Below are 23,935 nucleotides of genomic sequence, written 5' to 3'. Positions count from 1 at the left end.
AGTGTCCCTCTTCTTGCTTGGGGACATTTGAGTAATAATGCCAGTAAGCATGCAAAGGAATTAAATGCTGCACAAAAATGCAACATATAGCAATCAACTTTTGTACATGTTTGGGTTGAATATCCCAGAATAAAAAGGACTGGTTGTGTCTACTGTCAAGTTCACTTAGATGACCCACTTAAAAAGACTGGTACCTTCCTATGATGGACTCATGGAGTTGGTCCCAGCTGCTGCACTTCAATCCTTTCTATAACCTACCTTTCAGGATCTCTTTAAATGTTGAAGTTACAAATTGATGGCAGTTTTCTATGGTCTACACTCTTACATTTTCTGGTACCCTTCTTCAGATCTGCCCTCTAAAATCCATACGTGGAGTTGGTTCCTGTCATACTTCAGTCCTTTACTTTAATTCCCTCTAAGTTGAACACCCCCTTTCTATCTTTTGATACATGTAGATGTTCTCTGCCTTAATTGTGAAACCATTGGCAATGTGCACTTCAGAAAATTTTATTTGTCTAGCCTTAGGACATTCCAAATGAAATGAAGGATCTTAACTCAGTCATGATGTTTAAAACTCATATTTTAGAATTCTATAGATCACAAGCTTTTTAATTTCTTTTAAAGTTAGTTGCTGTATTTAGGCTTCTTAGGTTCTTTTCTTTTTTGTAGGGCCCTTATTGATATCAGCATTTTATGCTGAAGAGGTCACCCTGGTTAAATAACATTGTTATCATCATCCTCATCATTATTAAATAATATTATAGTACAAGTACAAGCAGAAACCTTGGTTAACATTGGTGTTACTCAGCTTTTAAACACTGGACCACAGAGTCTACGTAACTTGTTATTTGCTCACTACAAAATTGAAAGAACAAACAAGAAAATTCTGGCTCTTTCAAGTGATGATTTCTTGATCACAGTTTTCACTCGTTGAAAATAAAATTTTAATGGCATAATTAAGTTACATAGTTTACACACTACTCACTCAAAAACCATTACAACACCTTTTCAATGTGAATCCATTAAGGGCAGTGCCTCCTAATAAGAGCTAGGTTTTTTTGCACAGTTTATGACTATGCAGGAAAAGCAGATCCTAGCAAGGGCTATTGAACTTCAAAAGAAAACTGGGTGGAACCACGCATTTTTCGGAGATAATTAAGCAACAATATCTTTTAGAAGCTTTAAAATACACAACAACGTGTGTCATTTTTTCAAAACTGAAGCTTAATTAACTCTGAAAAATGCATGGTTACCCCCAATTGAAGGACCTCCCGCAAAAGGGGCATATATCGTTTTTTTGGTGAAATTTTTTATTTCAGGTTCTCGTTAAATCTTAACATACAGACTTGTTTTGACTTGAAGAATGTTGTTCTGCAATTTTTTTGGCCCATTTTTCGAAAACAAAGCAAAAAACAGCAAACAAAATCACAGAACAACATTCTTAGCCCTTTGCTAATATCTTCTTTTCCCACATAGCCATAAACCAAACAAAAATCCCTTATATATAGTAGTAGGCACCATTCTTAAGAAATCTGGCTCCAGTTGTTCAAAGAGTGGATAACTTTATCCAGTGGATAAGTTGCTATCCAGCGGATAAAATGTGCTCCGACAAAAGCTTTTGGCAAGTTTTTCACACAATCCCACACTTGAATTAGACAGATGCTTCTACTTTATACACAAAATAAAGGGCTATAGGGAAATTCTCACACACATTTTATCTGCCGTATAGCTTCCTATCCAGTGGATAAAATTATCCGCTCTTTGAACAACTGGGGCCAGAGCTTCTATGACTGTCCTGAGATGTAGAGCAAGTATCCACAGTAGCAAAAGGAGGCATTGTCCAAGGAAGTCTTCAATTTCTTCATAACAGTTTTCATTGAAGCCTGTTATTATCTTCCAATCCTCTGCACAACCCACTCTTGCTGACACAATGGACATCTGTTATTTTGCACAACCCACAGTGACATACAGCAGTTATGAAATGAATGATTACACTCGCCCCATACAACTGAAATTTAAAAAAGTTGTAACTAATTAGGCTTTAAACTTTTAGAGCCATTTCATTTGAGTGTTGTAAACCCAAAACCAAAGTAATTACGCTAGCCAAATACACATAAACAAACAAATAAACAAAACAGACCTCAAAGCGGATAATCAAACAGAATCACGAGAAATAAGATGTTGATCAGTATTGGAGCTTCAAGAATTCACAAGGTTTAACTGCGCATGAAGAATGCAGATTATTTACCAACACATTCCTCTTGTTTGTTGTCTGACTGACATCGAAGGCAAGCATCTACACAAAAGAACAACAGGAACTGAGTACTACCATATAAAACAAAAAACTTTCATAACTTAAAAACGTTTTAAGAGCAGACTGTTTTAAAATGTACCAAAGAAGCAGCATTTTTCCAATGAAAGTGTTTGGAATGGGGTGAATTGAAGAAACCATGGTAAATTGCACTTTCTCTTCTCTTTCTTTGTTTGCAGACATAATGAGATCAATGTGCAAATAAATTATAGTACTAAATTGTTCTTAGAGTTCAGACTAGAAAATAAAAAATATATAGGATGCTTTTGGCATATTTGCCAAATCCTAGCAGTATGTGGGATGTGTTATATATGAATACATATATTAGAGAATGACCTAGCTAACCAGGTGTCTCCATGTATCTCAGTAGTTAGTGGTTAGTAGCAGCTCAAAGTAGGGGTTTCAAAAAGAGCATCAACAGTTGGGCAAGAGGTTACTGCACCTACGCAGAATAGTTAAAGGGACTATGTCAGCAGGGGGACATGTGCAGTAGAGTCCAGTAGAGACTAATTTGCAAATAACTTGTCGAGGTAATATTGTTTGTCTGCCATTAAGCTTCAGCTTCCTGAACTCTCCGATTGTATTTGAAAAAGTTGGGCCAACGATTTCAAAGTGGTTCTATCAACGCACAGACTCTACTGTGCATGTCCCCCTGCTGACATAGTCCCTTTAATGTAGATATGTTCTTTTACCAAAAAGTTGGTTGAGGTGTTAAAAGCAGGCAGGTGAAGCCATTTACATTTTACATTTGCAAAGATGGTCAGTTTGCCTGGTGCCTGGCCATTTATGAAACCCCAGGTGACAGGTTTTTTTCTTATTATTTGCAAGATCATTATTTTCTGGTTACAAAGAATTATTTAAGAATACAAAAAAAAATTCCTGTTTGTGACTCAGATTTTTTTACTGCATTCCAAGCCTGTGACATACTGAACACTACATCTATCTTATTGTGAAATGAACCCCTCCCCTCCCCCTCCCCTCTTCCAGCCTTTCCAGTAATATGTAAACCACTTAACAGAACTTAGACACAGAAAAACTGCAGAACACCTGGCAACTACAAAACCCTTCTTGGAACAGTAGCTACATGGTTACGAAGATACCTGAAGTGGTTATGCAATATTTAAATGGCTAATGAGTTAAGAAGCTGCATAGGCTAGCCTGACACAGCTACATAGCCCCATAGCCGCATACAGCCACATAGCTGGGATAGCCACAAAGCCAAGCCATGCGTATATGTCTCATTCTTAAAGTGTGAGATATGGAAAGAAGTGTCACAAAAGAAACGACTGCCCATAGAGCTGTACATATTCAGCTTTTTCCGGGGTACCGTACACCTTTAAAGTGGCCGGGTACTCCGCAGTTAATCCTCAAGATCAACCACAAAGTTCATAAATTTACGTCGAGGGGGTTGGGATCTACGAGAACGCATTAAAAGAACACAAAGATGAAAACGTGATTGAAACGCTTAAAATCCGCCTACCCTTTACCCTTTTTTCCGGCCACTAAGCTTATATTCGCCTCTCAATAATTAAATTTTACGCAGTGGCTATTCGTACGGCACCCGTACGGCGACTTGTATTTGCTATTCGTACGGGAGTCCGAAGATTTCATAGGATTTCTCTGTAATTCCTGATTCTCGCTTATCCAAATTATTATATTTACCTTTCGGAGGAATAAGCGAATCCAGTGAGTGCCCTTTCTTTGAGCGAGATAAGTTTGCGTACTCTCTGCTCACTAAGCGAACGAGCCACTTGCGACACTTGGAATTGTTTTGCGCTATATTCACGCACACGTCACGCGATTAGAAGAGACCGTACAGCGACTGGTATTTGCTATTCATTTGGGGTTCCCATGAATATCAGTAAAAATTATCATTAAATTTAAGAATCGCTAACCTGGTTGAGAAATTCAGACAACTGACCCTGACCTGTGGTATACTGATTAAGCAGTTCCGTGGACTCCCGTATTCCCAACCTGCGTGATGCCAGAAAGCCGCGAAATGGGAGTTTCACTTAATGGAAGAATTTACCTATTGGACACTCGCATTTCCGTACAGAAATTATGTTGAAGATAACAGAACACACCTCTCCTTCTGACACAGGTATAAATTTTCACTCACTCACTGGATTCGCTTATTCCTCCGAAAGGTAAATATAATAATTTGGATAAGCGAGAATCAGGAATTACAGAGAAATCCTATGAAATCTTCGGACTCCCGTACGAATAGCAAATACAAGTCGCCGTACGGGTGCCGTACGAATAGCCACTGCGTAAATTTTAATACGTAAGTACATAATCACGTACGTACATACATCTAAACACGTACGTACATATAAAACAGAAAGCTACAAAAATAATGGTCACGAAGCAAAACTACCCTTGAATAAAGCGTCAGAAATTTTGAAGCTGACAACTAGCAGCTATTAAGCTTTAGCATATAACTTATAAAATCTAATGAAAGCCAAAAATTATTCAGCTTTATACTGTACTTACCCATGACCTGTACTCGGCAAATAGCACATGTATCGCATTCTACATCCCACGACCACATAGCCACAGCATTCCACTTCTTTAGAGTGAACATCTTCTGCCCTCCTTGGTCTTTTGAGGGTGTGCTTTCTTCCATGTTCACATCCTGTTCTTCAACTGAAGTCTCGGCCGCCATTTAGACTATCCCACAAGACCGTTCGCTTTGCTTTGGCAACAGCAAATGCCTTACTAGCCGTACCCCGCACGGGGAGCGTAGTATCCCGGTTGTTTCACTGGAAAGTCGTTTCACCACATGTTCGTTTCAATAAATTTACCGGATTTGTTAACTTTACTTTTTTTACATTCAAATCTATGATTCCAGAGGCGTTTTCCTAGTCTTCTGTCATTTTCAAATGAAGCGTGTAGAGTTTATCCACTATGGGTGGTAGGGGAATGTTTTCTTTTCTCAGGGGAGTGAGGCAAATAAAAGCCATAGTAATTTGAAGCCGTTTGGTCTCACGGTCGTCTCACGAGACATAAACATGGCACAGCCTCAAGGTTATGGCTACCCTCCGCCTGTAGAAAATAACCCTCAATATCCACCTCCTCAACAGTATGGTGGATATCCACCGCCTCAGCCAGGTTATCCTTCTGCTCAAGCGGGTTATCCACCGCCACAACAGCCAGGATTCGCTCCTGCACAACCCGGATATGCAGCGCCCATCAACCAACAACCTGGTAAACATTTGATTTTTTCTCCACTTTTGTAAGATTTTGCTTGTCTAGTTTGTAACAAGAGGAAAATGACTCTCAATGCCGAATTTTTCTTTTAATGTTGATAAAAATTAGTTTCGCTGTGATCGTGAAACATGTATCGAAAAGTTCCGCTTTCCTATTTCTAAGTGCCCTTCGTACTCTACAAATATTTAGAAAGTTCCCGCTCTAAAATTTGAACAACATTGTACAAATCGTCATTTTTAATAGCTTTCTAAAACTATCATTGAGCTTGCTGCTTTAGTTTTCCCTTTGACGTTTCCAAATACGCCGATCGTACTTTGTAAGTTGCCGTATATATTATTCGTACTTATTTGTTTTTTCACTCACAATATATGACAGATGTTAAAAACTAAATCTCAAACTTTTTTTCCCTTACAGGTTACCCAGCACCTGCTGGGCACGGACAGATGCAATGGATGCAAGCTCCACCAGTTCCAGAAAACTGCCCTCCAGGTTTGGAATATCTAACTCAAGTGGATCAACTTTTAGTCAAGCAGCAAGTTGAGCTACTTGAAGGTATACTTCAGTGCATTTACTTTTTTTCAAAGCTTAGAATATTGATCCGTTGAAAATTTTAATACTCAAACCTGAACTTTATCTGATATTTGCTACCTTGCTTTTAATTTCGTTGACAGCTTTCACCGGCTTTGAAACGAGCAATAAATACAAGGTTTTAAACAGCATGGGACAGCAAGTTTTCTTTGCCGCAGAGGGTGAGGTTTCTAATCAAACATGCTGAATTGCATTTTGTATATTGCAAAGTAAATCTTCTGCTGTTTTATATACTTCATTTACTTTTAGTGAAAGGCTGTTCGGAAATACAGCAAAACTGTGATTTAATTTAATTTGTCAACTACGTGATGAAGAAAATATTAAATTGCAAGTTTCCGTACGGCTTTGCGTTTTTCTGTTTGTGTTCCGGTCGAAGTGTTAGTTAAGTATTCATAATTAATTAACTTGTGAATATTGTCACCTTTGTTGATTGGCTGTTTTCTGAGAGTAGCAGTTAATTAAAACACCCAGCTTGAATATTATTATCCATCTTTCTTTCTCATTCTTTATACTTTCTCTGTTTGTCAATGTTTGCATTAGAATGTTTAGACTCTCGATGTGTATGTTTTTACATTTAATTTTTTTATTCTGACAGAAAAATTGTATCATTTTTCAAAATAGCCCCCTCCCCCCCCATAAAAAAAATTGTCAAGGGCAATTTTTTAAAAATTGTTAATGATTAAATCTGTTGAAATTGCTTTACCCACTACCCACTACATAATAATATTCATGTCAGATTTGGCAGTTATCTTTTTTTTATTATTTCATTTCATTTAACAGTGGCTTTGTTATGTTGTTTTAAATTCAATACATCTTTACATTCTACTTCTTTAAGGACGGTGCCTACTATTGTTACTGCGCATACGTTCTGCGCATCGCAAGATACTCGGGTTTCCTATGGGTGGTGCCTGCTAATACAGGAATATTTTTGCGCGGTTTAAAACTATACTGAGAAAGCAGAACTTACCAAATGCTTTTGGTATCTCAAAAGAAAATTGGGGGTAACCATGCATTTTTCAAAGATAATTAAGCTTCAATTTAGGAAAAAATCCCATACATTGCTTTATATTTTGGCATTTTTTAGAGATATTACTGGTTAATTATCTCTGAAAAATGCGTGGTTACCCCCAATTTTCTTTTTGGTTTCCAATAGGCCTTGCTGAGATCTGCTTTTCCCGCATAGTCATAAACTGCACAAAAATCCTTCGGTATTAGTAGGCACCGTCCTTAAGTATACAAAATCTCCATAATGCTAAGTAGTTCATAGCTCTGGATACCCTGACCCTCCCCCTTTTCCCAATCCCCCTCCCCCCCCAACAACATACACACCATGCAAGGGGACCATTGGGCTCTTAAAAAATATGTATTTTATTTAATTTCTACTAGACACTGATTGCTGTACTCGGCAATGCTGCGGTCCAGGCAGACCATTTGAAATGAAAATCACAGATAACTTGCAGCGTGAAGTGATCCATTTGTCTCGACCGCTGCGATGCTCATCATGTTTGTTCCCCTGCTGCCTGCAAGAGATTGAAGTGCAGTCACCACCAGGCACAGTTCTTGGCTACTGCTCTCAGTCGTAAGAGACATTCTTTAAATAAATGTTGTGTATAACTCTAATACAGGTTTGCTATGTGATCTACCTGTCAACATTCAAGCAGGGTAGATGTTAAGACTGCAAGCAGTCTCTCTTTTGCTAGAAAATCAGCGGCGAAAAATGCAAAAAATTGAGCAAGCATGAAATTCAAAGTGTAAGTCATATGCAAGAGAGGCAAAGCCATGGGTCACGAGAAGTGTGGCGCCCTCACACTCACGGCTTCTGTAAATTGCAATATAGCTTCATACTTTCCTTTATTTTACTAATTTATTTATTGGTGTTTCCCTGGAATTTCCAATCTCTTCCATGGAAGATGGGGTGGGGGGATGGGTATTTGCTGGTACCAAACTGAACGTTGTATTGCAGTTTACTGGGCTTTTTTATTTGCTGCTGTACTCAATGTCACAGGTAACTGTTTTACTTTACTTTCTCAACTACAGATCAACTAAATCTAAACTATACTGATCATATCAAGGAGTACTGTGCCACATTTCAGACCACACCCTTAAATTCAATCCCCATTTCCAGGCCAGAATTGCAAAATATCAATCAAACTGGCACCTTGTTTCTCAGAACAGTCACCAAAAACATCAGTAGTCTAGCAAGATCGTGGTTGGTGGCCCTGTAGGGTTACAAATTTTTGTCAAAGAAAATGACCTGCGAGGCCCCTAGTACACGCAATTTTGCTTCCACCATGGACAAAGCTCCTTTTAAGCGAAGTTCATTAACAGTAATATTCCAGGCCAGAAATGGTTCAAGGTTGATCATGAGAGGACTTGTATCGCAGGCATGCAGTTTAGCCTCCTAGACTTCAGCAGAAGATAATTTTTGCATTAATTCTTTGCAGGTGGTCGATATGTATTCCAAAGTTTGAAATACAGAATGCTGCCAGAGAAACTGTTTTGAGGATTGAAGGACCTTTTTGCCAGTGCAATATCTGTGGAGATGTTGAATTTGATGTAAGGATGACTTCCATCAATTTTATTTCATTGGATGTGAAAGAGAGCAAACAATTGCAGTATATTAAAGTATTTACTATGAAGTAGGTAGAGAGGTTAGAAAATGTAAGTTAAATTCATGGACCGCCACCCAAAATTCCAAAAATGTTGAAGAATGCTCCTGGTTAGCAGGTGTGACTGGGTACTAAAATGACATGAGTGCGCGCAGTTTTCTAACTGATACAGGAAATTTCATTATGCTTGCGCGCGAAACAAGGCCAGTTTTTGGCTGAAAAGTAAAGCTAATTTAACAAGTGTTCCATGGGGAATTTTTCTGAAAATTGTCTCAATGTAACGATTTAGCTGGTATTTGTACTCCAAAAAATCTTAGGGAGAATTATACATGGACAACTGCAATAAATGGCAAAAACGAAAATTGCAGAAATTGGCCAAAGGTATGTACAGAATTCGTTTTGACTTTACGAGGAGATACTTTGGAGTTTCGCTCTTCTTTTGACAAAAAATTGCAAAATTTTACCGCGGGAAATTTGGACAAACCTGTTTTGAAACTAGCCAGGAGTGAAGTGATCAAGAGAGGTAACACCTACTGGTTGCCATGGAAACGGGGTTTGCCAGTTGTAACGGTATTTTGGGCAAAGCATAAGAACTCAGGTACTCGAAACTGTTTGAACCCAGATATTTTCACAGGGCTGAAAGAACCAGAACATCGAGAAATATATATATCACTACCAGCGAAAACTGAAGAATGGTGTAGAGCCACCTTAAGTTAAATTCCACTATGTTTTGTGTACATAAATAGGTGCTGTCTGCAGATGGTGAAAACCAAGTTGGAAAGATTTCCAAGCAGTGGTCTGGTCTAGCCAAGGAAGCCTTTACTGACGCAGACAACTTTGGCATCACATGTGAGTCATAGTAACAGGCCTGTTCTAAATGTAATTTATCCTTACAACGTGTATTGAATTGCAAGGCATTTATTCAGTTATCAGAACAACCATCAACAAGGGGATTGCAATTGGGTGGCGTATTTAAACTGAAATGTTAAATATGTACATTTTGAACTTGAGACAATGAAGGCTGATTTGACAGTCGAGTACTCGTTCTTATCAACAACAAAGTTAGTTCGTGGCAATTTCACGTACAGGACACGTCAATCGTGAAACAAACTGGACTCCCTATTAAAGCTGAAAGTCCTTGTTAAATTTGGCCTTGCCAATAAACGTGATATCCCAAATTCTACTCACATCTGTCACATAACGTCCTGCAGTGCTTTAACAAACATTCAAAATTGGAACTTATTAAAACCAATCCCCCAATTACCCCTAATTTATTGGTAATGGCAGAGGTTAAAAGAGTAATTCTACCGATAAAGGTAAACTTTACACCTGCCTTCATTCTCATTTAGTTCCTATGGATCTTGATGTCAAGATTAAAGGGGTTGTCCTGGGAGCTTGCTTCCTAATTGTAAGTACTCACCTTTCTGTGTTATGTGTTTACTTGTTGATCTGTGAGCAATTTAACCATAACGAAGTCACTAATAGAGGGATTCAGCTAGAGTAGATTCAAAAATATTTGCCAGTTTATGGTCCACCAAATATATTAACAGGAGCAAAGAAACTTTTTCAGCCAACAAGGGCCCGGTTGTTCGAATGCCGATTAACGTTAATCTTTAAAAACTGATTTTGGGCCAACGGTAAAGAAAAGTCGTAAGTCATAACTTACAGACAAAAATCTTTGGAAGAATCTTTGTTTATCAATAATTAAAGTTGAGTCAAAGTTCACTTTAATCCTGGATTACGTTAATCGGGCTTTGAACAACCGGGCCCAGGAGCACAAAGCAGTAAGAGTCGTGAAGTCGGGTGCGAGGTTTTTCTTCGAGTTCTGATCGTTTCTTTGTGTTCGTTCCAATATTGTTCTGATGGTCAGTTGTCAGCTATCTGACAGACAGTCCATGGGAAGACCGCTATCAAACGCTTTCACAAGTTTGTCTTATTTAACATCTTTTAATTTGAAAACTAGTTCAGGGAGTAGAGGCCGGAAGACGAGGCGTGTCGGCTTCCACCGCTTTTTGAGTCCTCCCAAACTTGTTTCTGTTAGTTCTTTAGCAACAAGAACAGTATGTTATCTATTTCCTTTTTGAAAATAAATCATCTGCAAATTTACCGTGTTTCTATTTAACAAGAAGACGGCAAAACTGGAGGTTTTTATCAGCAGATAGTCCACCACTTTAATTTCCAACCAATCAAACCGCGCGCTTCAAAACCTCTTTCATTGGCCAATGGCTTTCCTTAATATTCGCCGATGCTAAACTGGAAAAGGGTAATTAAGAAACCTCGTACAACATATTTCAACCAATTAGACCATCAGAGGTTGTGTCATGCTATATGTGTTTCCCGCACTTGATGAGGTATTACAGCTATTTTGACTTTCCGAGCTTCATAGTCAATTTTGCCAAATTTGGTCTTTTCGCTTTCTTTTTAGAACTGACTCCGTTGTTTTGTGGTTGTTGTTGCTTGTTTTTACTTATCTGTTACTTGGTTTGTTTCCCTTTCAGGACTTCATGTTCTTCGAGCAAGCACAGGGTCATGATAATAATAGTTCATCATTCTGAACAGCATTGTGTTCAGGTTTTGTTAAGCTTGGCATTGCAGCCGTAAATGGAAAATATTGTTGATTCTTTCTGTGTTTTAGCAAAGCATAACACACTGTGAAGTAAATTTAAAGTATATATGTCAAGTTAATAACTTCAACGTCTTCCAAGTGGAACAAGCCTGTGTGACTGGCGCTAGAAAGGGGAAGGGAGAAGGCCGGGAATCGTGCGCGCGCACGAGTGGAGCGAGAAAGAGGGAAAAGGAAGCTTCCTTTCCCCCTCTCCCTCGCGCGTCGCGCGCCACGCTTGCCTTTCTTCCTTCCCCTTCATAGCGCCTGCCACGCAGGCTAACTTGGAACGAAATTTATATCCATGGTGCCATGCGAAATCAAATGCTCATGATCGTAATTTATACAGAAAACGAAGAGATGATTAATTTATGTTTTTATTTGTTTTTACGTCAATGTTTCTTGTCTTTTTGGTTTGTTTGGTTTGATGTCATTTGATGAGCTTCACAGCAAGACTGTCAGTAGTCCTTTAGTTTCTTCATAGTCAAGAAAGCGAGCTGATCATGCAAACGGCTAAAACAAGTTCTTGCCCTCGGCCATCGGTTTACTCGCTCGAGCTTGCTTTGCTTCGGGCAACGTACTTGTACTCGATCAAGGGTTAGGGTTAGGGTTAGGTTAGGGTTGCTTTGCTTCCGGAAACGTACTTGTACTCGATCAAATCGAGCTGAAGGTACTACAAGTCACTGATATGTTAGTGCAATTCGTTGCAATAATAATTATGCCACCAGACTGGGGGACCACCGACTGTTTATGTGTGTTTTGTTTCGTGCACGCTTCTCATTGAAAACGAAAGTAGAGCTAGGACAACAGAAAGGTGGTAGTATCGAGGGGGTTATATCACTTAGATTTTGCCCCAGTAATATTTAACAAAAACTGGACCTTCCTCCGATCCAGTTTTGGCTTTACAGGTGTTGATGCCTCTTCTTTCATTCAACTGTATATCATGCATGAATACACTGATGCTGAAAGCCCCATCATTCTCTGTATTGTACTCAGTTCCTAGTGGTAGTGATTTTTAGCGCTATATAAATTAAGTTTATTGTTAAATGTTTCCCATTTTATCACTTTACGCAAAGAAAAAACAAGACCGTTCAAGATAAAAATTATTTCCCGAGCGCTCGTTGGATATAAGATGATAGCCAACGCGGGCTGGCTATAATCATCCTATGTCCCACAAGTGCGAGTGGAACAGCAGCTGTGCTGGAATTTTATCCAATATTCGTGGTTATTGATGTGTAAAATCAGTGAAAATAAAGATACTAGTTGATCACATCGCCCTGCTCTGTTGTGTAAAGTTGAAAAGGGATTGTTCAAATGTTCTTTTACAATCGTGGACTACCCTTATTACAAGAAATTAACGCTTAAAAGATGTATATACAAATTTAGAGGACACTCAATTTAAACTAATTAAAAGAAAATTAACGCCAACGAGAAGGCTGAATTTCGAAATAGAGGAAGTTAACGTGAGTGCTAGTGTGAAGGTCCCGTATTGAAGTAAGAAAACGTCTGGATGATTCCCAGCAGCTCAAAGCCATTTCGTCTGAACACGACTCTGTCAGCAAGAGTTAACTAGTCCAATCTACTCAAAAGTTGAAATATGTGGTAGGCGAAAAGAACTACTGTTTTAGTTTTAAATTGTCCTTTAAGGCAAAAAACGCGGCTTATTTTAATTAGTGTTTATGGCGGAGCGTTAATTCTCCATTATAAGGTATTCACCTCTTACTCATCCCCATCTGAAAGTGGCGGGAGTTTTAACGTTTCTGATTGGTTCCCACCGATTCCAACCGATCAGAAACCATATCAGTTCAATTCTGTTTCAAAGGAACGGAATTTTACATGAGCCTAAACGCAACAACCTAAAAGTTTTCAGAGTGGAATTTCTTGGAATAATCGCAAAGTTCAATAATAATAATAATAATAATAATAATAATAATAATAATAATAATAATAATAACAATCTTTATACAGGGAGCCCACATCACGAAAGTTATATTCAGTGGGGCCCTGTAGATTGAGAAATGATTTAAAACTTACAATTATTTTAAAAATTACAATTATTTAAAAGTAGAAAATACAAAGTCGGCGGTAAGAAATAAAAATAAGAAATAAGAATTAAAAACTAGCTAAAAACACGCTCTTTGATACGTTGCTTAAAAAATAAAAACGATTTTATGTCTTTGAAAGACTGTTCTAAAAGGTTCCATTCCTTAATACCCTGGTAAAGGAGTGTCTTCTTTCCGTAGTTAGTTCGTACTCGTGGAAGACGGAAATCATTCTTTCTCCGGGTATTATAGGAATGGATGTCGCTGTTCTTAAGAATATTAAAATTATAATCTACAAGTCCATGAATATACTTAAAAGTGATCATATATCTATGTACAAGGCGACGTTGGGACAAGGTTGGCCAGCCAAGTGACTTGAGTGCATCGGTGGATGAGGCATAGCCAGGCAAATCAACGCCAATATGCATGTGATTCCGCTCCATGCCAAAGCCAAAGTTCTGAGTTCTGACTTTCGCGCGCTTAATTTTAGCTGCCAGGATGAGTCCCCCTCGTTCTACCTCCTCGCCAGCACCAACCAACGAACGTGGCGTGACATGAGCTCACCAAGTCATGAACATTCCATTCCATTTTTCCCCAAAAATTCAAGTCCATTTCTCCAAGTCTATTAATTCCAATTTTCCTGAGACTAGTGAGGGATTGCGTGACACGATAGCCCACCTACAGTAAGGTGTTTGACGGTAATGATTAATTTGAAAGCCAGACTCCTGACGCGTGAATTCCTAGAAATTATGCAAAAAACAGGAAGACGACACGCGCGAAGGAACCGCCAGATAGACATCCACACGTGTAAACGCCATGTTTGTCTCAAGCTAAACCCAAAGGAACTCTTTTAAAATGGCTCAAAACGAGAAGCAAGGCCTCTTGCGTTTCATTTTGGCTTCGGCCATCGTGTTGTTAGTTGTGTATTGCGTGTCATCAAGTGTTTTCTTAGTTTATTTGATGCGAGATTACAGTCTGCTAAAACAGCACGTTCGAGATTTACGAAGCCGCGTCGATTCTTTGGCGGATAGTAGAGTTGCAGCTAGGACGACAGTTTTGCCCTCGGGTGACTTTAAACCAAGGAAAACCAAAGAATTAAAACTTCAGGAAGCGCAACAGGTTAGTAAAAACTCGGTAAAAACTACCTACGCAATCTGATGTTTCAATTTTAGATGGCGTGTCTGTATGTAGCTGGAATAATGCAAATTAGCATGAAATGTAACCCTTCAATGCGTCTCCTATTGTTTATCGTTGTTTGTGTTGTGTCTTCCAAACAGATCTATTAACTTGCGGTCAGAAAATCTGTTCTGTTTAAATTACCAGTAGTCCAGACAACTGGGAGATTTCAAGATTCATATCATGATGAGTTTTTAGACCATAGTCGATATCGCGTAACGAACTAATATCAAATTGTGCTTCCTTGTTGATTGTCCTTAAGGGTGTGCCACAGGCTAACCAAGATCGCTATTTATTCCTCTTAGTAGCTCAAAGGTCGGTCTGATTTGTGTGGTTCGCGTTAGACGTCGGGTTGACGAAAAAGTGGCAGCAACCGCCGAGCGAAGAAAGAAGCCGATGGGGCTCAAATTGCTTCTGAAGCCTAGTTCCCTTTCCGTGCCTACAACGCAGGCTATTGTTAAGTAGAAAGGATGGCAAGCGCGAAAAATGACTTTCACGCCTCGGAATAACCACTACCTCTCAGAAGGAGGCATGTAATTGGCTCTGAAAACAATGAGTAACCGGTCATAACGACACCCCAGACCTAAAAAAACAATGGAGGTAGTGTTTATAACTGAACTGACTAATGAAAATTGAGGTTCCAAAGAGGTAGTGGAAGGCAAGAATGGGAACAGGTTGCAAAAGCTTAAAGAGACGTTTCCCATTCAGTTACGTCACGAGTTCGCTACAGGAATTCTTTTCCTCTTGTTGTGGCCGGAAGTAGGCATGCGACTGGTTCTTAAAACAATAGTTAACAATCCAGGTGGTGTATATAACAAACCAATGAAAATAGAGCTTCTTCGTTGCTTACTGCCGGATGGGCGGTTTTATTTCTTTTCTCCCACCATTAACCTCGAATATATTGTCCATAGAGGAGTCAAAAAATGACCTTGCCTGTCTTGCCTATAGTCAGACGAAGTTCTTTACGACCCTCCTGCGCTGTGAAGCAGCATGCGTTGATGTTTGTCTTGAAATAGGAAGCCTTTCCAAACATATATTGTTGCATGTTTGACAAGCCCAGCCTAGCGGATGACAGTTTTCTAGTGTTTGTTCGTGAAACGAGTCGTGCTCCTTCAGCCACTTAATTCATCCTCAAAAGTTGACACTAAGGGCTGCGATAAAAGCTAAAAGCGCAACTGTAGACCACAATTTTCAGTCAAATTTAAGCCGTACTGACGTCGGTCGCATGTGCAGATGGTTGCCTCTGACGTCGATCCCTGTTGTTTAGTTTGACGTCAATGATATCATGTTGTATTCCGAGAAAACTCTACGATTTTAGCTGCAAGAGTCACTTGTTCACGCCATCTCCAACAGACTGAACGTTACGTTAGTACCCAAAATGACGTCTTCACACTGATCCGACAAATTTTAGCTCCGCAAATACTGACGCGTTCACACCTGATCCAACAGCCAGCAAAACCCAAAATAGCGTCGTGTTCACACTATTAAACAGTTCCCATCCAGTTTCGCTTTCTTTTTGACAGCATTTAGCCAGTAGCTCAAGTCAGCCTAATCCTGACTCGATCGGCGTTTCTCAGGGTTCGTTGGGGAACTTGTGATACGAGACGGCAAGCCTCTGCAACGGCAATCGGCGTCTGTCATTGGTTCTTCTCAGTCATCGCGTTTGTTTTTCGGTGCAAGTGTCAGAATATTCTCTGAAAACTATCATGGTATCCAGTTTGTAGGCAAAATTGATCCAACAGAAACCTGGTGAATTCTGGAGAGGCTACAACCTTTTCTTCTCACAGCGGCTACGTCTTTTTATACGGTTCCTTGGAATCTCTAAAAAAAAAATAAAAAGAGAAAAACGCGATTTATTACAGGAAAAAGCATGTTTAAGTTGGTCAATAGTGTCAAGAATGACCGCTCCCACCAAATCATGGCAAAGTTTTTGGGTTTAGCAGGTGTCATTCGAGCTCACCGTCATCTGTCCGTTAAAAGTTTTATAGTTCCGTTGGTTTTAGTGTAGTTCACAACAGTATTTTAACCTCCGTTGCGGTATTTTGGGATTAAAAATGACAATGAAGATCTTTACAAATTGCCATATCAAGACCTGTGTTTTTGTCTTTCATTTATAGGCCGAGACCAAGGAAGCTGACATGAAAAACATAGTTCTCGGAAGACTCAGACGAAACTCACAAACTCCAAACACCTGTATCGTGTGTACCAGTGGTTCGCCCGGACCGCGTGGGCCTGACGGTACGTTTTAACCCTTCTGGTCCTCATAGTGACCAGGATCGTATTTCTCCCTACAATATCATAACGTGATCAAATATACAGATCATGAGAATAAAAGAAATGATCACCAAACAGTTTTTTCAACTGTTTTGTAAAGTAGCGGACATACTTCTGAAAGCACCGGACGTGAATGTTTTCTTGGCGCCGTTGGCGCCTCGTGAGCGCCGAAGGCGCAAGCACCGAGGGGGATCTGGGGGCATGCTCCCCCAGGAAATTTTTAAAATAGAATACTCAGAAACGCCATCTCCAGCGTTTCTGGAACCAAGGAAACAGTTTCCTAGGCAATGCTGGCGCTCACTAAAATTCTGTAAATTACTGAATGAAAATGGTCAGTTGGTAGGGGGAGGGGGAGGGAGAATGGAAACAACAGAATTTTCACTTTCAAAAGAGTTATATGGCCGTTTTGAAGAATGTAATTGATTATTCTGTTATCCTCTAGTCAGTATGTTCATGAGATGCCTTAGCAAGAAAAATATATAATACAGTAGTAAAAAAAATCGCCAATATTGATCTCAAAGTACCGGACGTGGAATGGCAAACGACCGGACGAAACGTCCGGCCTCCGGCCTCAAATGAAAACCCTGACCAAAGATGAAATGTCTTGATTTTCAAACAAATTCTCTCAACTAGTATGAGAAGAAATAGAGAGGACAGTAAGGAGAATATTAAACCGAATCACTGATCAGTTGGGTCGATATATCGGTGTATGGGATACTCACTGCCGTCTGGGCTGCTCAACTTTTTCAGTATACGAAAGATCAGTTTTATTCAGTAGCGTTTGTTGTGGACAAGGAAGGGTGTGATGATGAGAGGGGAGAACCTAATCCCCGGACTAACTGATCTCTTTTGTGAGTTAACTGTAACTTAACAAGCGTCCGTATGTCCCGGGGATTCGCGTTTTAATTTCAACGCGCTGTTTCGCCGTAATCGCCGACGCTGGTTGATACGATGCAAACCTCGGATAACTTAGTGATACCCAGGTAAAGACTCGCACGGAATCACACACAGTTTCTTGTTAAAACAAGAGTGCCAGAGTGCCGGAGAAGTTATTTTTGTGATTAATCGGAAGAGAGAGATTACACGTGACCTCCTTTGCTACAATCTAATAATAGTAATAACAATTATAATAATAAGTAATAATAATAATAACTTTATTACCGTGTCGATGTATTTAGCGGTAAGCTTAATAATAAGCTCATGTCTTACTTCAGCGATACTTGCGGCCGCATATTAATGCTCCTGATTTGCTTGGTCACCAGGTGCCAAGGGAAGAAGAGGCAAAAAAGGAGCATCAGGTTATCATCTTTGTTAGCTAAGTTCAAAACATTTCACAAATCTAAAAGTTCGAAATTGCAATAAAGTTTGCAAGAGTGCTGCTCGTGTAGATGGTGCGGAACGTGATCGATTGGTTAGCTATAATTTGAAAGTTAGTGGTACCTTTTGCAGCGTAATAAACAACACCATCTGAACGTACTGCTCAGTAGCTTTCATTTGAATGGTCACACTTGAGGATTTCACCCACAGACTTAAAAATTAGAACCACCTTGTACAGCATAATAAACAGCCTGTACCACAGGAAAGTACTGCCAAGTGCTTTCATTTGAACGGTCACACTTTAGGATTTCATCAAGTTAGAGCCACCTTGTGCAACAGAACAAATAGGACCACAGAAGAGTACTGCTCACTAGCATTCACTCCAGTGATCACACGAAGGTTTCATCCAGACTCACAAGTTACAACCACCATGTACAGCATAATAAACAGCCCCACAGGAAAGCACTGGTCAGTAGCTTTCATTTCAATGATCACACTTTAGGATTTCATCTTCAGACTTAAAAATTAGAACCAATTGAGGACTCAAGATTTGCCAATTTGAGTCAAGTGCCACGGTGAAACGAGGACGAAGATTTTGGAGTAACTGAACTCTTTTTCACACAGCTGATAGTGTAACTTTTCTTATATTACTACATAATTATTTTTTTCCGGTGGAAAAGGCGCTATTGGCCCACCAGGTCCTGCTGGTCCCCCGGGTGCTGATGGATCTCCCGGGCCAAGCGGCTCACGTGGTATACCCGGGATAAAAGGAGAAGCGGGCCAAAAAGGTATGGCAAATGTTTCTGTGCGCCAAGCGACGTCAACATCTGACTTCGTCTTTTTGTCGCTCCAATCGTAGGCTCATGCTCTAATATTATGGAGAGACGCTCGTTTATCGAGGGGTGATCGGATTGAAAATGCTGAAGCACATCTTCTCATAAGCGCATACCAAAGAGAAAGTTGTGAGAAACAACCAAACTGTTGTTAGTCAGGATTTATATAATAAGCTGAATTCTGTACGCATTTTGATTGGTTCTTACTTATGATCTATTCGAGGATAGACGCATACATGACGTCACCATTAACAACTTTTGCTTCTTTATTATATAAAACAAATAGATTCCATGTTGCCGTGCGTCTATTCAGTAATAGATCACAGAAGACGTCAAAATGTGGTAAGAACATCAGTGGCCACTTTTTTGTTCTTACCACATTTTGACGTCATCTGTGATCTATTACTGAACAGATGTACGGCAACATGGAATCTATTTGTTAAATGGTGCATTGACGGATTTGCGCACGAGATACAATTTTTTTGAGACCGAAGTCTTTCAAAGAATAACACCACCCAAAGGAGGTTTATTAAAGGAATCTCACATGATATGTAATGAATAAACATTCCCATCCTAGCTCATTATTCAAACTTGCTATAGATTTAGTTTCTTTAGAAGACTGCACGCTTTCGTGCTAAGCCGGAATCAACTCTTCTGTGCCGGGTTGTTCGAAAGCCGATTACGGCTAATCTACGATCAAAAGTTAATCCGGGTTTTCATTTCGCTCGTTTAAAATGGTTTTAAAGACTAATTTCAAACTCAAGGTAAAGAAAACTCTAAGTCAAAACTGAGGGCCAAAAATCTTTTGGAAGAATCGTCATTGATTAGTAATTAAACTCGAACCAAAGTTCACGTTAATCCAGGATTGGCTTAATCAGGCTTTGAGCAACTGGTCCCTGGTGTTCAGTATGTGTCTCGTCATCATACCTAACTAATCAACAAGGTTATTCACAGTTTCATTAGGTTTGACATGTGATGTTTGATCGTCTTTAGGTGATCGGGGACTACCTGGACTTCAGGTAAGCAATTTTTAAACCTTTTTTTCATCGTTTAGAATACCTTGACAAAAACATCGACAAATCACAGAAACAAATTTTTTTCACAAGGAGTAAACTTCGTTTATTTTTCTAAATGTTATGCCTCGTTTGTCCAGTTTGACTCTTTGGTGATAATTCATCGCATATCTCCGTCACGCAATCTTTCTTAGAGTTGGAAAGTAGCTATTGCGTGAAGAGTGACTAGGGCTACATTAGTCGTTATTTTTCCATTTCGTTTTATGAACTTGACTTTCTTTAGGTGGCGGAGAGCGCTCATTTGGTTGGGGACGGTAAAAGAGTGCGTCACGCAGGTAAGAATCCATTCATGAAATACAATGGAGATTTGTTTCCTCCGCGCCCTTTCCTCTGTCCGTCTTTCTTGCTTCAAGGAGCAGTTCCGTTGGTTTTGTGAAGCTATGTTAGTCATGGAGAATCCACGTCAAATATAGTTTAATGCCTGAAAAATTCGAACGGTTACCATAAACGGGGGTACACCTCTTTCCCCGTTTCCATTTTAAATTGGCTGGAAAAGTGAGATAAGCGCTTTTTTAACAAATTAAGAAAGGACAATGATCACCCCTTATTTCAATCACTTCCTAGAATCAATCCAGCTACACTTAGGCTTACAAGGGTCAAATCTACTTTTCCGTACTGCAATACTGAACGCTTTAAAAACTCTTTTATTAATAGACTTAGTTTTAATTATAATCTAGCTATTAGTAATTGATAGACATAAAAATGTTAATTTTTGCGCCTTTAGTTTTTTTTATTATTATTATTCACTATCTAACACTTGATATGTATCTTTATCAGTGAAATAAAGATTATTATTATTATTATTATTATTATTATTATTATTATTATTATTATAAACCTACTGATATGTACTGCGAATGTAGTACGGTTATGCCTAACACTCATTCTGACCAATTACAAAAACCCCAAAATGCTCTCAACTAATCAGAGTTAAGAATTCTCCTGACCTTGTGTCGACTTGTATGTCTCATCACAGATAATTATATTGTAAGGAAAACTTTGATGCTAGTCATCATTGGAAAAAACTCTAGTGTTTTTTTTTTTTTTTGCTCTTGTTGTTGCAGCTCGCATGAATGATATCATACCCTTTTGTAAAAACTAGCTTTTATGAACTTTTCAAGCTTCTTCCCGCACAGGAACTGTGAATCGTTGGACGGAAGGCCATGTGAGGGGAAGCATAACATTTCGAAGGCACCAGGGTACACTGGTGATCGGTCGTTCTGGATTTTATTATGTCTACAGCCAGATGTACTACTATGATTGCACGAGCTATTCCATGAGCCACTACACTCTTCTGAATGAAAAAACAATTCTTGGTAGTGTGTCTAGTATTGCTGATTGCAGTAAGGCGTACAACACAAACTACCAGGGCGGAATGTTCCATCTCACTCGTGGCGATGTGCTCAAAGTGGAAGTGTACAAGAGTAAAGTTTACTACATGGCCGCAGATTATAGCTACTTTGGAGTGTTTATGTTATCTTCTGATTAACTGTGTGACACCTTAAACTGAAACCTTTTCCTGGCGCTTAACTGATGGGGAGCGGCGGGGTTAAGTAGTAAAGAGTGGCGCCAAACATTCACAACATGCAACAGTAAAAAAAAAGGAGAGGGGAGAAGACTTTTTCTTGCTCGCATATTATCTCCTCGCGCCTCTCGGCAATACCTGAGAACTTGGGATGAGGCTGACTGAAACCTCGGAAACAACGTTCCGAATAACCTCAGAAATGAAAATTAGCCGGGAAACGTCAGATGTATAGCCTTATTAAAAGTTCGTTTAGCTATCGCAGGGACTAAGTTTGATAAGTTAGTTTCAGTTTGTCCATCTATATACACTTCACAGATGTTTGTGGTTGGGCTCTGAGGTATAATAACTGTTAATATTTGGTATGAGAAGATGAATAACAGGACGAATCAAATATCAAGCGCTATGATCGCCATAACTGAGCCGAATTATTCTTTTAGAGTATATCAAGTCAGAGTAAAAAACCAAGGCGACGTACCCTGCCTGTGGCGTCACATCCTCGCCCGCGTGAACTTAGTGTTATATTTCCCACGAGGTTGTTGTGTGTGTTGATTGTAAATAATTTTATCTCTAATGGACAAATTCGCTCAAAAAATATCTCAGGTGATTTTCTTACTCGCGCCATTGGTCAAAATGCATTTTCTAGCGTAAAATCTTCTCGTTAGTGGCAATCTGTCCGAAGGGACCAAAAACTAAGTGTGTCCATTCTCATGTCGCCCAGACGCTTTATAAAAGCATTCGTTATCTCGCAAGGTTACACTCTTTATTCATTGCACAGTTTTTTCAAATATGTATAGATTTTGTAGATTTAAACGATTTGACAAGTGAACATTCAGTGATTAAATTACATAAGTCTTGGAAGCTTTGTACTTTTATTAGAAGGGTGGCATCAGTTTTCTGTGTATACTAGTTCATTTTCGCCCTCCGAAGAGCCAAATATGTTAAAGTGTGTCTTAGAACCAAAATTAAAATTTAACAACAATTTAAAAATCATGTAAAAAGTAAATAAATTAGAATATTAGTATGCAGTTCAGTTTCCCGTATGTACCTAATTCAGGGGTGATTTTCAATTGAGTTTTGAAGGTAAGTTACTGTGTTCTGATAATAGACTGTACAACACACTCAAACCAATCACAGAAAACGATGTTTTTCAACCAATGAGGAACGAAATCAAAATCGAGACTCGCGTGTTTCCCGCGCTTTTCAGTGGCCGTTACGTTTGGGCGTCGTGTTTTGATTGGCAAATTGCGATAGTTTCGTTTGCTATGATTGGTGAGATTACATTTTTTTGGATAAAACTTAATGATAGTCGTAGAAGACCATTTATTTCAGATAAAGGTCGGAGAAAAATGTGCAAAGTCTCGTTTAAGTAAGCGATCAGTTTCCGATTATCCAATCAAAAGTAACATAAACGGGTATCCCGTTGGAGAATAATACTTGTGTCATGGTTGAAATCGTGTACGACATTGTAAAAAGAAACACTTCATTAAAAGAAACAATTTTAAGAGAGCGTGTTATCGTTGTTTGACTATATAGTCCACTTTTCTCTCACAGGAAGTAATGCCCGCGCGAAACATGACTAGCAGTCATTCAAACGGCATGTTGTTAATTAGCATACCTCAGTGACCGACTATCGCGTAACGCGCAATCTGATTGGCTGCGCAGGTGCCGTCTATCGATCGATAGACGGCAGTTTGTCAGAGCGCGCGCGATTTAGCATGCATCATTGCTCTCGGTTTCTATCGCCTTTGATAGTTGATCAGCCGATAGAAACCTCGAGCTCGCCGTCTAATTGTTAATTAGCCCTTAGTTTCTATAATAATGAACGGTGAAAGGAAAGTTCCTTGGAAATGCGTGACACTTGAAAATGTTTTCGGATAGGATTGATATAAAAATAAATATCAAAAAGTGTCAAAAATGGTTTTGAAAGAAACACAGACGTTTCGGGTTTATAACCCTGCTTCAGTGTGGAGAAAACCGTTTCTATATCCAACCGTATATTTAAAGTATCGTAGTTTACTTTTTTAATATTAAACATTTTTCTTCGTTTTAGTTATGAAGATGATTAACTCGATAGATCTACTCTGTAAATTCGAGATAAAATAAAGTTCGTGTAGTGACATTTTCAATCCGGGTACGAGCCCCCACCTTACACAATGTCCCGGACCCGCCACTGTCATGTATTCATGATTAAGTTTGTAGGAAACAACGCAAGCGCGCGGCGAAAAGCCGCGCAGACGCAAATTTCGCGTTCTCGTTCCACTATCCTTGTCAGAAACGAGTTGCTGCTATAAGGCTGCAAAGTCGTCTTTTGCTGACGGTGTGGCGTTACCGTTTTTAATAATTTTGCTCTTCTTTAATCCAAGATAAAGAGAGAA

General features: G+C 39.3%; 3 protein-coding genes and 2 long non-coding RNA genes across 7 annotated transcripts in view; 2 read left to right on the top strand and 3 right to left on the bottom strand.

Moving 5' to 3' along the window:
* Positions 1–920: 920 nt before the first annotated feature.
* On the bottom strand, positions 921–5,015 carry LOC146449690 (RING-box protein 2-like). The gene is made up of 3 exons (XM_085101382.1): positions 4,805–5,015; positions 2,249–2,296; positions 921–2,008 (listed from the first exon to the last, which is right to left on the bottom strand). The coding sequence occupies exons 1-3, from the start codon at positions 4,974–4,976 to the stop codon at positions 1,890–1,892; spliced, it is 339 nt and encodes a 112-aa protein (XP_084957508.1). The 5' UTR covers positions 4,977–5,015; the 3' UTR covers positions 921–1,889.
* Positions 5,016–5,249: 234 nt separating this feature from the next.
* Positions 5,250–12,592, top strand: LOC146449688 (phospholipid scramblase 1-like). Its single transcript, XM_085101375.1, has 8 exons — positions 5,250–5,518; positions 5,936–6,073; positions 6,193–6,270; positions 7,496–7,688; positions 8,554–8,665; positions 9,465–9,567; positions 10,068–10,126; positions 11,217–12,592. Exons 1-8 carry the CDS (start codon positions 5,323–5,325, stop codon positions 11,271–11,273), a joined length of 936 nt encoding a protein of 311 aa, XP_084957501.1. The 5' UTR covers positions 5,250–5,322; the 3' UTR covers positions 11,274–12,592.
* LOC146449689 (uncharacterized) lies at positions 6,675–7,415 on the bottom strand. Its single transcript, XR_014860604.1, has 2 exons — positions 7,332–7,415; positions 6,675–6,934 (listed from the first exon to the last, which is right to left on the bottom strand). It is a non-coding gene; the product is annotated as an uncharacterized LOC146449689 (long non-coding RNA).
* Positions 12,593–13,731: 1,139 nt separating the features above from the next.
* Positions 13,732–23,059, top strand: LOC146449687 (uncharacterized). Of its 3 annotated transcripts, none has more exons than XM_085101372.1 (7): positions 13,732–14,481; positions 16,656–16,776; positions 18,075–18,110; positions 18,810–18,917; positions 19,956–19,981; positions 20,259–20,310; positions 21,172–23,059. In XM_085101372.1, exons 1-7 carry the CDS (start codon positions 14,218–14,220, stop codon positions 21,522–21,524), a joined length of 960 nt encoding a protein of 319 aa, XP_084957498.1. In that variant the 5' UTR covers positions 13,732–14,217; the 3' UTR covers positions 21,525–23,059. The 3 variants fall into 3 exon arrangements, with proteins under 3 accessions (XP_084957498.1, XP_084957496.1, XP_084957497.1); XM_085101370.1 differs by having other exon boundaries at positions 21,157–23,059; XM_085101371.1 differs by having other exon boundaries at positions 13,732–14,482; positions 16,660–16,776; positions 21,157–23,059.
* The window catches only part of LOC146449681 (uncharacterized), a 48,864-nt gene continuing 39,449 nt past the window's right edge, over positions 14,521–23,935 (bottom strand). The window contains exon 6 of the long non-coding RNA XR_014860602.1: positions 14,521–16,359. This is a non-coding gene — a long non-coding RNA (uncharacterized LOC146449681). The remainder of the gene's footprint in view (positions 16,360–23,935) is intronic.

This window comes from Pavona decussata, unplaced genomic scaffold, assembly GCF_977016875.1.
Source record: "Pavona decussata unplaced genomic scaffold, jaPavDecu1.1 SCAFFOLD_602, whole genome shotgun sequence".
Lineage (NCBI taxonomy): Eukaryota > Metazoa > Cnidaria > Anthozoa > Scleractinia > Agariciidae > Pavona > Pavona decussata.
Note: the sequence above shows the minus strand (reverse complement) of the source record. Positions and strands in the feature narration are given on the sequence as shown.